The sequence below is a fragment of the Trematomus bernacchii genome, unplaced genomic scaffold (assembly GCF_902827165.1).
Source record: "Trematomus bernacchii unplaced genomic scaffold, fTreBer1.1, whole genome shotgun sequence".
Lineage (NCBI taxonomy): Eukaryota > Metazoa > Chordata > Actinopteri > Perciformes > Nototheniidae > Trematomus > Trematomus bernacchii.
Window position 1 is genome coordinate 277100 of NW_022988111.1, and position 15401 is coordinate 292500.

General features: G+C 40.6%; 1 protein-coding gene across 2 annotated transcripts in view; it reads right to left on the reverse strand.

The window, feature by feature from the left end:
• Positions 1 to 15401, reverse strand: part of si:dkeyp-44a8.4 (collagen alpha-1(XXIII) chain) — a 112497-nt gene that overhangs the window by 5325 nt on the left and 91771 nt on the right. For both annotated transcript variants that reach the window (XM_034122097.1, XM_034122096.1), the window contains exons 6-21: positions 14106 to 14132; positions 13994 to 14020; positions 12128 to 12154; positions 11277 to 11303; positions 8114 to 8173; positions 6727 to 6843; positions 3703 to 3729; positions 3554 to 3580; positions 3405 to 3458; positions 3242 to 3301; positions 3059 to 3103; positions 2872 to 2949; positions 735 to 779; positions 558 to 602; positions 379 to 459; positions 240 to 293 (exon numbers count right to left, since the gene is read on the reverse strand). In XM_034122097.1, the coding sequence (XP_033977988.1) occupies positions 240 to 293; positions 379 to 459; positions 558 to 602; positions 735 to 779; positions 2872 to 2949; positions 3059 to 3103; positions 3242 to 3301; positions 3405 to 3458; positions 3554 to 3580; positions 3703 to 3729; positions 6727 to 6843; positions 8114 to 8173; positions 11277 to 11303; positions 12128 to 12154; positions 13994 to 14020; positions 14106 to 14132 (801 nt within the window). The remainder of the gene's footprint in view (positions 1 to 239; positions 294 to 378; positions 460 to 557; positions 603 to 734; positions 780 to 2871; positions 2950 to 3058; positions 3104 to 3241; positions 3302 to 3404; positions 3459 to 3553; positions 3581 to 3702; positions 3730 to 6726; positions 6844 to 8113; positions 8174 to 11276; positions 11304 to 12127; positions 12155 to 13993; positions 14021 to 14105; positions 14133 to 15401) is intronic.

The following is a 15401-nucleotide window of genomic DNA, read 5'->3' on the forward strand; positions in this document are numbered from 1 at the left end:
AACAATACATATAAATAAATCTACGGTGAGGGAATAAATAGGCACATTTAAACTGCCTCAGAGGAGGGTAGATGTTTTTTGTCAATTTACAAAAGCTAGTTATTTCTTTATGTGCTAGCAAATGTAAATAACAAATCTGAAAATGCATAATGTCAATGTCCTGTTGTTGACCCTTATGTGCTACACTGACAAAATGACACAAATGAGTGAAAGATGTATTGCATGTGTGTTTCACTAACCAGGTTGTCCTCTATCCTGCAGTCGCCCTTCTCTCCTTTATGACCGTCCATTCCCTAAACAAAAAATGAGAACAAATTCACTTCTATGTGCTTCTCACTGTTTGTGTATCAGAGAAACATGTTTACTCTCATTACTTACAGCAGGCCCAGAGAGCCCCATCTCCCCCTTCTCTCCTGTGTGGCCAGCTGGTCCCTCCTCACCTATGTCACCTTGAGGTCCCTGAAGGCAAAGAATGAAAAAAGACATATTCGTCTCTTTAAAAAAACATAAACAAAGAAAAGAAAAACGTTTTTAGCCTGTGTTTCATTTCCACACACCTTCTGTCCATCAAATCCTGCTGGCCCAGGTAAACCAAGCTCACCCTGGAAGACGACAAAGAGAGAGATTAACTTGTGATAATATGATATGGTTTTAACACAACATCCAAATACATTTTCAGTTAGCAATACAAATGGCAAGTGGAAGGGCACTGGTAGGATAATAGAGCCCTTTACCTTTTCCCCTGTTGGGCCTGAGGGTCCAGGTGGTCCAGGTGGGCCCTGCAAAGAGAAATACATTGAGCCAGTGATAAATATGCCTGGATAAACTTTAAGATGATATGACATATCAACGTATACATCCTGCTCCTGCAATAATGTTTTGACCACTTGAAGGCAGTATAGAGTTTGAATACAAAGGCACCACCTTTAACAGGGTAACATTGTTTGCAAACAGTTGCTTATTTAAACATCCTGCATCTATGGAGCAACTTTAACATTCCTTTGCGGGTTGGAAAGCAAAAGTCAGAAACTTGCTGTAAAGCTCCAGAGGGCTGAGGGGAACTGCAAATATCATTCTCTGTTGTTGACCTCTTTCACATACAAGTAGTCATGCAACCCATTGTAAACAAAAGTACTGCTTATAGTCCTCAAACAGTCAATAGACGTGTTGTATATGTTTAATCTGTTTATCACAATGGTGAAAACTATGAGAACTTATGAAACTTCAGCATGAGGCTTGAACTTGGGCCAACACAAGACAATACATCAAGGCGGATGGATTTCACAATGCAGGCCTGACAGTAAACAAAGCTGGTGATTTCTTTCTCTCGTTCACTCTGTTTGCTGATCACGACCAATTTGAAGCAATTTTATATTACAAAGATTATACTGAGTGTGGTTTGTGGTACACAATGATCTGGCATCATTTTCCATTCTGTTGATTGATTTGTTGCTCAATAAGACTGTTAAAGGAGGAGACAGTAATTGGTCATGTGACTTTATGTAACACTGCAATAGTCTTCCATGCTGGTTGAGTGACAGCCTCTTAAATTACGCTCCTTAATCTCTTCATCCACAATTTTACACTTGTAACCTCTCCCCTCTGAAGTCCATATTGAAGCCATAAAAAAAGGAACACATGTTGCCTCCCGGGTGTGTACATGCTGGTTCTTGCCCTTTTTCCAATTTCTAAATGTTTGTTTGTTTTAACTTTAAGCCACGGGAACCAATAGATGTTTACAAACAACTATTTGATCTGAGATATTCCATCAATGGAAAGTGAAGGCTTCTCATGCAAATAATGATACAAAAGCCGCAAGATGAATTGCAGTAAATAAGAAACCAATTTCAGCATGGTTTTTAACCAAATTCATCATCCCCTAAAATGTCACCACAGATTAAACCAATTTCGTTTTTCACACAAACAAGTGAATGGATCATAACACGAAGTGGGGGGCCAATGAGCATTCCCCGTTTCATAGACATAACTCCAGAGGAGACCTTGCGTGTTATTTGGTGCCAACTGATCCACGTTGGCAAGAAGCTTCTGATTATATCCCAGGTTGAAGTTTTCCCTAACTTCTCTATGACTAGACATGGTAGAGTCAAAAAGTCTTGCGTATGAGTGGGATGTGAAACTGAGACTGTGGTGTCTTTGAGGGGTATTTTCAATGCGTTCCCCTTGTGCACTCATATATGATATGAATGTATTGATTAAAAAAACACCATGCTGCCCTACAGGGAGTAAAAGCCTGTTTCGTGTGAGGCACTTTGGATACAGAGCGGGGAAACACACGCAACACAATGTAAACAAAGGCTGTTCATTATCTGCATGATTAAGCATGCTTCTTTAGGCTTGGTGTTATCTGATAAAAGAGCACAGCTGTACTATATTTGCTGGGGCTGTGCGTTTTATCCCAAATGAATAAACAAAAGAGCCTCGTAGAGTAACCCAGGACATTCTGCAACATGTGGCTCTCTATAGTGACATTCAATACATTTAAAGTATGTACATTACTTCTGGGACGATCATCAACAAACAAACAAACACTAATCCATTGGCTGAAGCAGGTGGGATAAGGTGCAGATGCACACAGGGGGTCTATGCATCATCACAGTTGTTAGGTATAGATCACTCCACTAAAACCATGCAGAAACAACAGCAGTTTACCGAAACACTGATGGTGTTGATAGCCTGTCAAGAAGAAATGGTGAGATATTTAGTTTTGGGGTTAAAAAATGTGTATCTTTACAAGCTACCATTTCTGGGCCTGTTGAAAGTTTTGCCTGATGCTTTACTTGAGCTTCAGTGATAAATGCCTGATGGTATAAACGATAAATCTGGTCTCATTGGCGCTTTGAAGTCACTCACCTGGAAAGCATCTAGAAGCTTCCCATTGAAGTCGATGATGTCTGAGGAGCCTGCGTCGCCTTTTTCACCAGGATAACCCTAACGAATTTACAGAGAAAAATGAATGGGATAAACATAAACAAAGGAAGTTCATCAAACAAGTGTTGGTAATGATTGGTGAATGATTTTAGAGGGCTAATACACATACCATCGATCCCAGTGGTCCTTGCTCTCCTATTTCTCCTTTGTCTCCCTGTTGGATCACACATATGGCATTGTTTTGTAAAAATCTCTAAGACAATAGACACCTAACTGTGAATAAATATTGTTATGACAAAGAAGAGTACACATTTTTGATGTAGGTATTTCCAAATGCCATTTAGTCTTTTACCCTAAATCCTTGAAGTCCATCCATGCCTCTTTCTCCTTTTTCTCCTGTACCTGCCTCGCCCTGTTTCACACACAACATTGAATGCCAATACATGAGAAGACAAATCCATCAAAAATACTCAGCGTGCAAGGTAAAATAACTGATGAGTAATGCTTTTCTCTACCTTCGCTCCTTGAGGACCCTGTGATCCTGGATACCCGGGCCCACCATCTTCTCCCTGTCAACAGAATCAATAAATGTCAAAATTACAAACTTTTTCTCACATGAAAATGCAATTAAGTTGAGAAAAGGTAAGAAATATTTTTAACGTACCGTCTTCCCAGGCGTTCCTTGTGGCCCCTGAAGCAGACATATATATATATATAGTTACAATAATTATCCAGAGAAAGAAAAATAATCACAGCAAACCTATAATATGAAGTGATGAACAACAATCTGAAGTGGATTTGAAGTAGACTCACCTCAACACCATCACGACCTGGAAACCCCTGAGGATGACAGAGAAGAAATGTTATAGTGTGTGATAATAAAAAAAACGACGTACTGTGCACTTTTCTTTTACTTTGATATAAACTGCCATGATGTGACATGGACTTAGGAAAAGACACACCATGGTTGAACCCCCACAGTTGTCTTTTTCTCCTATAAAAAAGGGAGTATAATTGCATATAGGCTCACATACAGAAATGATGATGTATTGACATTTCTTTCGTAAAGGACATTCAAGTTTACACTATGCTAGCAAAGATAAGAAAGGAAACACTAAAGCACACTTCCAAAGCATTTAGAGAATGTGATCAGTAATTATCATGGCTGCTATTTCGGAACATACGGGTCGTCTGGCTCAGTTAGGAACCTTACAAACAGAAAAACACTATTTCACCTCAGCCTTGGTCTGTTACATTTCCTTTAAAGATCAGACAACTTCAGCCTCTAGATGTCAGTGTTGAACAAGGCATGAGCGGCCCATGAACTCCAGTCTAGAAAGCACTTTTTCTGAGCCAGAGTAAACACAGACGGGCGACAAAGGAGAAACAAGATACAGATGCTTCCTCAGGCCACGAAGGCTCACTGAATGGTTACATATGCTACAGCCATCAGATCTCAATCTAATTTAACACCTGGGAGTTTTAGACTGAGGTGTTTGACAGCGCTCTTAACCACCATCATCAACACCCTAATTATGAAGACACTTTCTGCTGCTTTTCCTATGTGTCACCATCTATATATATATATATATATATATATATATATATATATATATATATAAAAAGGGTTATAATAGTTTATAATTTAGAATTATTTTATATTTTACTTTTTAATTCCATAGAAGTTTAGTTTTCAGAGTGAATATTTGCTTGTTTTAATTCTGCATGCTAAATACAACAGGTAGTAATTGTGAATTATTTTTAACTTAGCCCCATCTTCTGGAATGTCAAGTCCACAGTTGATGGAGAATTACGTGTCATTTTTTCCAATTGTACCGATTTCTTATAGCAAAGAGAAAAAGTAAAATGAAATTAGTTGTTGTTCATTTCAATAGTTTTTTAACAACTAAAGATTTTAAATACGTTTTCTTAAAGTATATTGTTTTAGTTTTCAATAATAACCCTGCACTGGAGCTCTGGAAAGTTCTCAGTGAATGATAAGTGATTAAGCCCCTCCCTCCTCCCAACACAAACTCTAAGAGAGTATTGCATGTCCTCTTTCTGGCATCTGTCCATCAGTGATTCGGCTTACTTAGGTAAACTGACCTATCACGGCTTTGAGCGGGCCAGGTGGACGTGTGTGTGGAGCAACATCTGTTATGAAGTCATCCATAGCAGAGACAGCTCTCTTACTCTCCCTCTCTCACACCTCCCGCTATCAAGCAGTTGTGTTTACTTTCACTGAGTGCACTGCAATAAATGCATGATATAAATTGCAGTGTATAATAAGCCTTCCACACTGTCCTCATATTTTACAATAATGTGCAAAACTATTTAGATGTGCAGCGGCATGTTTTTATTCCTCCTGCTCTCTGCCAGCACATACACATTGTCATCCTGATCCATCTACTGCTATATGTTTTTCTTCTATTTCCATCCTCAGCTGCTTCAGCCGCTTCTTATCCTCTTTTTTAACCCTACACATCTTTTGATCTGTCTTCAACAGCAGCGGGAAATAAATCGTCTTTGCAAATCATTTTTAGCACTTCTTTTATCTTCAGTGCAGAAGAGTATGGATGAAGAGCGATCTGGATGGCAGATACATTTCAAAATAGTACATTCACTTCATGATATCTTGAATTTAGATGTGTTGAAGTAAAGCACATGTTATTTACCATTTCAGCAGTTTCAAATAAAAAACCCTTCAGACAGAAACTAGTTGCAAATTTCACTTTCCACTAGGTACAAACGAAGGCTTAGAGGACACCCACAGCCATGCTAACTGTCTCCTGCTCAGCTCACTCACACATCTGCACACAACATGGAGCCTCTTTTAGCGCCACCCTGCTTTATTTTGCTGTTATTGGTTTTGAATTGCCTTTAATCAACTTGGAGGAACCATTTGAAATTGGCTAGGTTACAAACAGTCCCCATCACTTCAACCTTTTCTGCTTTTAGTAATATGTTTGCGCTGTGCTGGCATTATCTTTTGTCAGTTCTGTGTAAGCTCACCACTCACCCACACTGAGACCGACATTTTTCACTTGAATCCCTTTGCTGTCCTGTGCCAGTTGAGTGTAACAGAGCATTCATTCCTTCATTTGGTTAAACAACAATAACCCTTATAGCCTATTTCTTTTTTCCATCTTACGACCACAGATCTAAGCTGACGCTGCATACAAGCTAAGCTCTGGAAAGCAGAAGTTAATTTTGAGAAACATAAACTGCCTCAGGCGAGTAGCACAACTATTGTTTGGTGAGACCAGCAAACTGACCATGAACTCGCTGCCGCAGAGCCGTATCTATTTCAGGGGTGCACAGCGACACAGTCGTGGTAGGAGGGTGGGAGAATCGGGGTGTGTTGGAGGACTTGTGGTCACTTTCTTACAGAAAACAGATGAGGCCAGGAGTATAGTTGCTATTCTGGGATCTTTTAGGTAAGCCACAGCACACTGGCAAACCCGGAAGAATGACAATATGGGATCACTGCAATTTACTGCATAGACCCTTTACCCCTTAATACCATAGTCTGTATAATACATGTTTATAAAAGCACATGTACACACAGAATACAAACATACATTTGCAAACTGTCCCACCCTGCGGTTGAACCCTACCAGGTCAGGTCGACTACTGAGGTGCTTTACGTGGCTTCATTCTATGTGGTGTAAGTTAGAGGATGAGGAAAAGGGAAATAATAATGGCAGAGGAGGATAATAACAGCAGTGGAGTGTGTGTGTGGGTGTGTGTGTGTGTGTGTGTGTGTTGGTGTGTATGCATTGTTTTGTTAAGTGGGTGTACATTTGGCACTTGTGGTGCTTGAGGTGAAGCTCTTACCGACTCTCCAGCAGGGCCACGTGGACCATCCTTGCCTGTGTTTCCAGGGGGGCCTCTGGGGCCGGGGGGGCCCGGAGGACCGGGAGGACCAGCGGCGCCAGCCTGGCCTTGGTCACCCTGATGAAAAAATAAATAAACAAACAATAATATGAGGACCATGGAAAAGCAAAACTTAATTTGAATAATAGCTCTATTTCTTTGACTGACTGTAGTCTAAAGCAATAGATGTTTGGGCCCATTGGCTGGCAGAAACAAAAACAATATCATTCACTTTTGAGTTGGGAGTAGTAAGCAAACAGAACAGGTTATTTACTCATCCACTGGGAAGGGAGCAACATTAAAGTAATTAGGATTCATTTGGTATTCAGCTAAGTCCAATATTTATTATTATTAGGGTTATTTTTGGTTTCTCCCAATTCTGAGAAAAAAACAACTTGCTTCCACATGTCTATCTGAGGTTTCGCGCTAGGCATACGGTCGGTTTATATGTTTTTTACAGGGTGAGTCAGACTGATAGTTATACGCAAAGTAAAACACAACCATGCTGACAAAATCACAACTGAAAACATCTGTTTATTTTATTAAAGTCTGTCACTACCTATTAAGGACATTTTCATCACTGCGTTAACATCTAACTGGGGACTCATGCACACAAAAGTAACCAATAATGCCCTAAAAGTCTTGCTCAACACACAAGGGGATGTAGGCTCAGTGTTGTCTTCTATACAATCACATGGTGACACTGCCTCTGCACCCTCTCCTCTCTGCAGACATGCAGTGCATTATGGTTTGCTTTAACAAAAGTAACTTGCATACACTTGGAAAAATATTGAACATAAAATCAATGAAATTAAACACGAGTTAGAAAGTATTGAAGATAGGAGCTGCATAGCTGATGATAACATGCATAAGAGAACATGGGTTAAAGTGTTAAAAGTGCACACATGCCTTAGTTGTGGTCTACCTTCAGAAAGCGTCTCTGAAAGCTACCGGACTGATCTCCAGTGATAAAGCCATGGTCATATCTGGGGAAGGCCAACTGAGATGCAAGAGTATAGCAGCAAGGACGAAAAGTAGAGACACAGCGAGAAAGAAAAAAGAAAGGAGAGGACATGGAGTGTGTTTGAGGACAAAAGAGAGGGAGAAGAAAAGAGAAAAAGTGAGTAAATATCCAAAACCTATAGTTATTAAGAGGTTGCAAATAAGGAGGGAAACATCTGCTGCAGGAAAAACCAGATGAGAGTTCAGCAGCCTCTGAAGCTGTAAGCCAAAAGAAAAAGCTCCAGAGGAGAGTCTTGCTCCTCTATCTGAAGGGAAAGTGACAGATCAGCAGCCGGACAGGTGACTGCTGGGAGGACTACGAAACAGGAAGCTCCGAAGAACAAACCTTGACGGTGAGAATCTGATTACTGTGCAGACCTGCATATGGGCTGTAGTTAGAAGGACCCTGAAGAGAGGAAGTGACAAAGGTGAGCAACTTTTTGTGTCATAGCAGTGTGGTTGAAAGGGGCTCAAGGTTTAAATATCCTCATAACAAGATAGATATACCTTTGATGAATTAACAAATTGTCTGTAAATGAAACAAACGCTTCAATAAAAAAAAAAAAACGAAAAAAAACTGAGACCTTTTCAGAAGCAATATCCTGTAACTCTCCCTCAAGCACTGTGGGTATTTTTTCTATTACATTTTCTCCCATCCGTCTCTTTGTGACCAAACATAACATTGGCTCTTTCCAGCCGACAGACTGTAACTGTGATGATTGTCTGTCAGGCTGAAAGGAGCAGAGTTGGTCTGCCACCACAGAGCTCGGAGCAATGTGTTGCTTCTCTGGTTGAGTTCCCTCTGACAACACAAGGAGGGATGGATGGGGAGAAGATCTAAGACAGGGGAGAGGGACTCAGAGATGCTAGCCTGCTCATGAGGTTTCTGTTAACAGGCCGCGGTCGGCGTTGGATAGCTGAGGTTTTTTCTCACACCGCAGACCCCTCCTCTTCCTCCTCTTGCCTATTCACTCCTCTCTCCCCACTGTCACATTCACTCATTCACACCGTTACCACCATGGAGACCACATACACAATGCTTCTTAAACATCTCATAAGAGAATAGGCTGTTTCACAGTGGGTTTTCCCTTTACCTTGTTCTCATCAGACTTTAAGCTGATACTAAGACAAACAGCCATTCAACCTTGGAGCCCTGTCTAACCATAGCTGTTTCTGTGGAGAACAGAGAAGGCCTTGGCTGGTGATCAAACTCCTATTTTGGCTCGTCTTTCAACACAGCCGCAAGATGAACCTAAACATGCATTAACTATGTCATGGATGTGACAGTATGGAGTTTGGTTATGGCTACCACCTTTATGCCATTCCACAAGAGGTTGTTTTGTAGAAATATGCTCCACACATACGTCGTTCTGTGACTTCTGATTGTTCTTTATCACCCCTGTTATCCTGTGTTTCGAATCTGATCTGGGACCAGATTCAACCTGACAAATGCACTGAAAATGACGGATTGACAGGAAGTCACATTGGCAGAGATTCATTGCCACTTCCTGTTTTTCACACGTTTCCTCTCATCCGTTGTCAGAGTTCAGAGGTGAATCAGCGTTCAATGTTGAGTTCGGGGCAGGTTGATGAATGAGCATACATATTGAGGATTTACTCCCACCACCTTTTATCTGCTCAACTTCACTAGGCTTTGATTCATAGCCGTTCGGAAAGTCATGTTTTAAAGATTCAGCAACCAACAGTTTTTCATTTGCTAACCTACAGTATCTATGAAAATGTACTCCAGTGCCAAACCTCATTCATAAATACAGTAGTTTTAGGAGCTGCAGGGTTTGTTTTGAACCAACTATGTGTCTCTAAGCAATGCTCTGAGGTTTTTCAGCTGCAGACTTATCCAAGGACATCCAAGCTCCAGAAGTCTTGTCCAAATGTAATATTTTCCATTTGGAAGAAGTTTGCAAAGCAGAATGCCAAAAATATGTAATCTTGCACCAACTAGATCTAGGTAGATGTAGCACTTATCTACATTTGCTGAGTGTATCTAAACATACAGTATATATCTAAATATATCTGGCTTCATACAAAGTGAAAGTGAGCTCGATATACATCATCAAACATAATAATTATTTGCATTGATACAACAATCCAAAAACCTAAAGTTAATCAATTAGAAGACCAAGATAAATGAACTCATTTTCATGGAAGCCTTTTCATGTTTACTTTAAAAGAAAATTGCGTTTAAAGTGATCAAAATGACTAAACGATCACTTCAGTTCTACAGGAAAATTAGAAAAATTACACACAAGACCATGAAAATAAAATGTTTTTGATCTTGGGCACAAACCCCAAATTATGCAAAGATGACCTCAGTAGCGACATTTATTTTCCGTGTGAGGAAGTGTGACCTTGACCTTGTTTGAATTCGAAACATAATCACACAAATTTGAAAAAAAAAGCATTCAGGGGTCATTGGGTACATGCCTTCTTCAAAGAATCCAAGCCGCTTACCATGTAAAGAACAGGGGGCTTATTTCAAAACCACATTGAATGAAATAGGAGATAATTACACAGATCTCATAGTGTGCAGAATGATATCAAATGAAAAGACAACACCGTAACATGGACCAGATGCAGAGCAAGGTTCCTCTGTAATATAAAAAAACATAGTTTGGTAGAGACTAGATGGCAGCTTTGGCTCACCGCCCCAACCATTGGGTTTTGATGGTGACATTTAAGTATTTCCATCGTTTTTTAATATCATCATTTTTCATCTCCGGCTTTGGCGATGCGGGCAACTCAAACCTCATGATAGGAGCAGGACTATGTTGTTGCTGGGGAAGCGGCACTTTTCTTTTGAATTAATGAAAGCCTTGAGTGTTAAATGTTATGTGGGAAGAACAAAATGTGCCAAAACTTGTGATCAGTAATGTTTTCTTTCAAATGTTTTTATGTCTGTTTGCACGAGCACAATGTCCCCCTATTGTGATTACAAGTTAATGATAAGTAGTTCCACAAATATTATTAAAACTTCTTTGATTTCCAAATTGTGATGGTCTGGTTCTCCTAAAAGCTGCACATGTTCCCTGGGTTGGCGTAGGTTTCCAGGGTATCAATCTTTCTATCTTAATCTTGGCAAGATGTGAAATTGTGTATTTTTCCTTAAAAATAAATGGCTTTTGATATTCAGAAAAAGGTATAATGTACATTCTTGTTACATTTAGTACTTTTAATAACAAGATGTAAAGGAAAACAGCAAAGAAAGAAACTTCAACTTTTTCATTTCTTTCATAAAAAGTGCATGTCAAGTGACCCCAAAAAAGGCAGTGGGAATCAGAAAAGGAGATACAGTATGACCGAAAACAAGAAACTTTAAGGATGATTTCCAGTAATGGAAGCTCCTTTTTTAAATTGCAAAGATCTGCTGAGGAACAAAACAGGAAAGGCCTTTTCAGCCAGCTCAGCCGTAGTGAACGAATATCTTCTAAAACACTCATAAAAGCACATCGTTTCCCCTTCTCAGGCAAAAAACAGAAAGCATGACTTACCCTTGGCCCAACGTCTCCTTGGTCACCCTGTGAGAAAAACAGGAAAATAATAACCGTCAGCAGTCATTACCACCGCATATGCAAACAGGAGGAAGCATGTAAAACACTGCTACTATAGATAAGCTGTGACAGACAGGCTTAAAACATAAGACTTGTGTACAGACAGGAAGAGAATCAAAGGTCATCTGTACCCGAGCCATCCCAGGAAGTCAACATTTACTGCATAAATCATTTGACAGGCTACAATTGAGATCATCTGACAGGACGTGATGAAATTAGAAGTGGGATTTTGTTTCATGATCTCATCACAGGCCTAGCATGGTAACATGAAAAGAGCCAATTATCCAAACCTAAGCATCACCCGTAATTGACACGCTCATCAGACTGAATCCAGCTCTGACAGATACTGTTTACTTCTGTTGTATTGTGGTTGTGCTTATCTGGACAATTTCAGTTTGAGTGCAAAAACGTACACATGCAAAGTTACCCATCGGTGTGTACACAAATGACCACAAGCATGAGCTATTACAGTCGCTCACATCTCAGGCTGGGCAGAGGTTCACAGAGCGGCAAAACATCTGGCTATCATCGAGCACTGTGGAAGGCCTGTTGGCCTGTAAACCTGTATAGCGCTCCTTGACGTGAGAATGTGAGAAGACATACGAGCTTCTACATAACTAAATGTAATCTATGGATTGTTTGATGGACGTGCAGTGAAAGCGTTAACGTGGGAGGGCGATGCAGAGAACACCTGTCAGGTGTTTGCAAGTGTGTGTGAAGCTCTCCGCCTGTGACAAAGAAAAACATCCATGCTATGCATTGACTTGTCTGGCAGGGTTGTGGAAGCATACCTTATCTCCCTTGGGTCCGGCTGGTCCCTGTATGAAGGAGGAGATAATCGGAGACAGTTGGTCAACATAAATCAGTTATCATATCAGAAATGTATATCATAAAACCGTTTGTCTTCAACTGGCTGCTACCAGGAAGCATTCAATCAATTGGGAAGGCAAGTAAGTAATACCACTTAATGCAGCCGTGCCATGGAGACTGTTTAATAACAAGTCACTTCGTATGTGTATTTTGTAAATTGTGTTAAAAAAAAACACATGCATACTTCTTAGTTAACATTAAGCTGTCTTTGGTTCTTTTCTGCCGTAACACATTTCAATTTCCACTCTGTGGGACGAATAAAGGTATTCTGATTCTTTCTGAGCGCATTTCACAAACGTTAACTAAAAACCCGGTCTGCAGGCTGTGCTCATGTGAAGTAGTTGAGATGCTGACACACAGTGACTCTGTGATATCGTCTCATGAACACCAGAGCCACAGATGATCTGATCCCGCCAGTTGGTTTATTTGTGCCTTTTCCATCTCTTAGTCTGCCGGACTCAGCGGCACAAGAACCCAAAATGTGGCGGCATTACAGACTAGAGCCTGGCAGCGAGGACTACATGGACTCCTGCTACTGTCTCTGACTCTGACCTTAGCCCATGTCTCTCTTAAAGTGACTACAGTGAGCAGACCTAACCTCTTACAACCCAATCACCCTTTTCACGTCTTTGTTCTCTAAACTGTCTATTCTTTTCACTCACTCCATACTGTATTTCACTCACTCCTCCTGCTTTCATTCAGCCTCTAAATCTGCCATGCAATCTGGCGTGAAGAATCCCTTTTCTGATTTGTTCCCCCTTTCCTCACCTCTTCTCTGTCTGGTAGACATTTTGTCTGAACTGGAGCAGTAATTGTGTTCAGGAGTACTGAAGAGGGGGGGGGGGGGGGGGGCCTGGTGCAGAGGATAAGCATTTAGTTAATGTGACTGGCCACATGATGACAGACTGCAGCTTATCTCCTGCATGCTCTGCTCTTTCCTTCTGTTCAGAGAGAGAAGAGATGGAGGAGGAAGCGACAGCACACCACTTCTCCTGTAGGTGTGTAATAATCAAACTGCTTTTATCCTTTATTCTCTTGTTTTTATCTCCCCCCAAATCCCTTGAGTACTAAGGCCACTCTGGTCCTGAGGTCTGTGTCACACCTGCTGGGGTTTTACGGAGGCTCTATGATTGGGCTTGTCCTCTTAAAAGACAGACCCAGCTTGAGGTCTCCTTTTGCAGGAAACAACAACTTAACGGTGTTTAGAGAGTCGCTATTCAAACAGCTCTCCTTTTGCTGTGAGGAGTTTACAGCAGATGACTTGTCCTTCTCGTGGGCACAGCGACCAGAGACGGGGGGTAGAGAGGGTACAATAATTACTTTTTAAAGAGCCCCCGTAGAGGTTGTAAACTGTATTCTCTCCCTCACTTTTCCCACTGGTGTGTGACCTGTTCTCTGTGCTAGGCCTGTTTCCTGGCTACAGCTGGGTGTGTCTGGGGGTGCATCGGGGTGATGGATGAGACTCAAAGGTGAAGTGCAAAGGGGATTTCAGCGTTTAGTTGAGCCATGAGTCCCCCGTGGCTGTGAGCCCTGGGATGACTTAAGAGCTGGAACAGGAAACAAGACGGCTATCGGAGCATTTTCACTCAGTTGCAGCGTTCCCTAAGGAACAGTAAACATGATTGATGAAATAAGACAGGTGCTGGTTTAGTAAAGCCTCACCTGTCTTACTTTATCACAGGCCAATGGCCCACCTGTATGTTCAGAAGATTGACTTTGACAAGGATATGCTTAAGTATAATTTATATGTGTTATTAAAAAAAAGACAACAGGTGTGTGATGTGTACCTGGCTTCCCTTAGGACCTGGAGAACCCTGAAATGAGAAGAAAATTGATTTAAATAAAACTATTGCCAGCCCCTAAAGCAAATTTCACACATTTGATTTTGGGAATACTCACTGGTTTCCCATCCAAGCCAAGAGGACCCTGTTGAATCAAAGACAAACATTATGGCAAAAGACCAAAAAAAAGCAAAACAAAATCATTAAAATTAATAGTTTGCCATTTTTGGAAAAGTAGTTATAGCGCACACATGAGCGAGAGCCAAGAAAAGGTTAGTTTACATTTAATATATCTAATGTCATTGGCAAAATAAAAGTCTGGAACCTTGCACATGATTTTTAAAAAGAAATACATTTCAGTTTTTAGTACAGATTACACATTAGTGTACTTTAAGTCTAAATCTTAAAATGGAAGTTAAACATATTTCCAAAAATGTTAAACTACTCCTTTGATGAGTGGCTTCAAAAACAAGTCCGCTGTGAATAATAATAAAATAAAATATGATTAAGGCATTGTTTGTTTAAATCCACTGACAATCTCCCCCCATAAAATATCATTAACCGGCTGTTATTTATAAGTATTGTAATAATGTTTGAGTCTTGTCTCCGTATCTCTTAGAAAAAACAATGCAAGTGATCTCAACTTAGGAAAAACAGTTAAGTGAATTTGGCAAGAAAAACGTTTGCAGAGAGGACAGTACAAAGCATGCTTGTAAACAAGAGAGGGAAACAGCTGCAATGATTGGGAAAAAGAAGCAGGAGAATTAAGAACTTTTTATACAAATCCTTTATGTATATCCTGCCCCATTTAACTGTGTGTGTGTCCGTGTTTAAGTGCACACATGAGACTCAAATATTAAGACGTTTCCAGTTGATTTATAATTATTCTAAGATTTAGAGTGTGGTCTCCAACATGAGAGACCCTTGGTGGATTCAGTCCAGCTGTATTCAACTTCCACACAACCGCACATCCACCGTGTCTCTGCGTGTTTGTGGTGAGATAATCCAGCAGGCGGTTGAATACGTTTAAAGTCCCTGTCCGGCTCACCCAAGCTGAAACAGCAGCTGGATGATCCACTTTGTTTACCTCACCAAAGCCCAGCAGTCATTGAACCTCCTCTGCAAAGCAAGTCTCAGTTCAAAGGCAGAAACCTTTAGATACCTTTTCAAACATAAAGGAACACTAAGATCAACCTTTTATGAAAACACTTAAAAGTGATGTATGTAGTAAAGGCTAGTGTTGACCTCCTCCTTAATGACAACACTTGACGTTAAGCTAACAGTTATTGCAGGGTCCCTTGAGTCTCACAGTCCTGGCCAGATACATACAAATGTCTTAAAAAGCCTGTCGCACAGCATTATGGGGGAAATAAGACATTCATTTCACAAAAAGAGAAAACTTGGTCAATGCAAT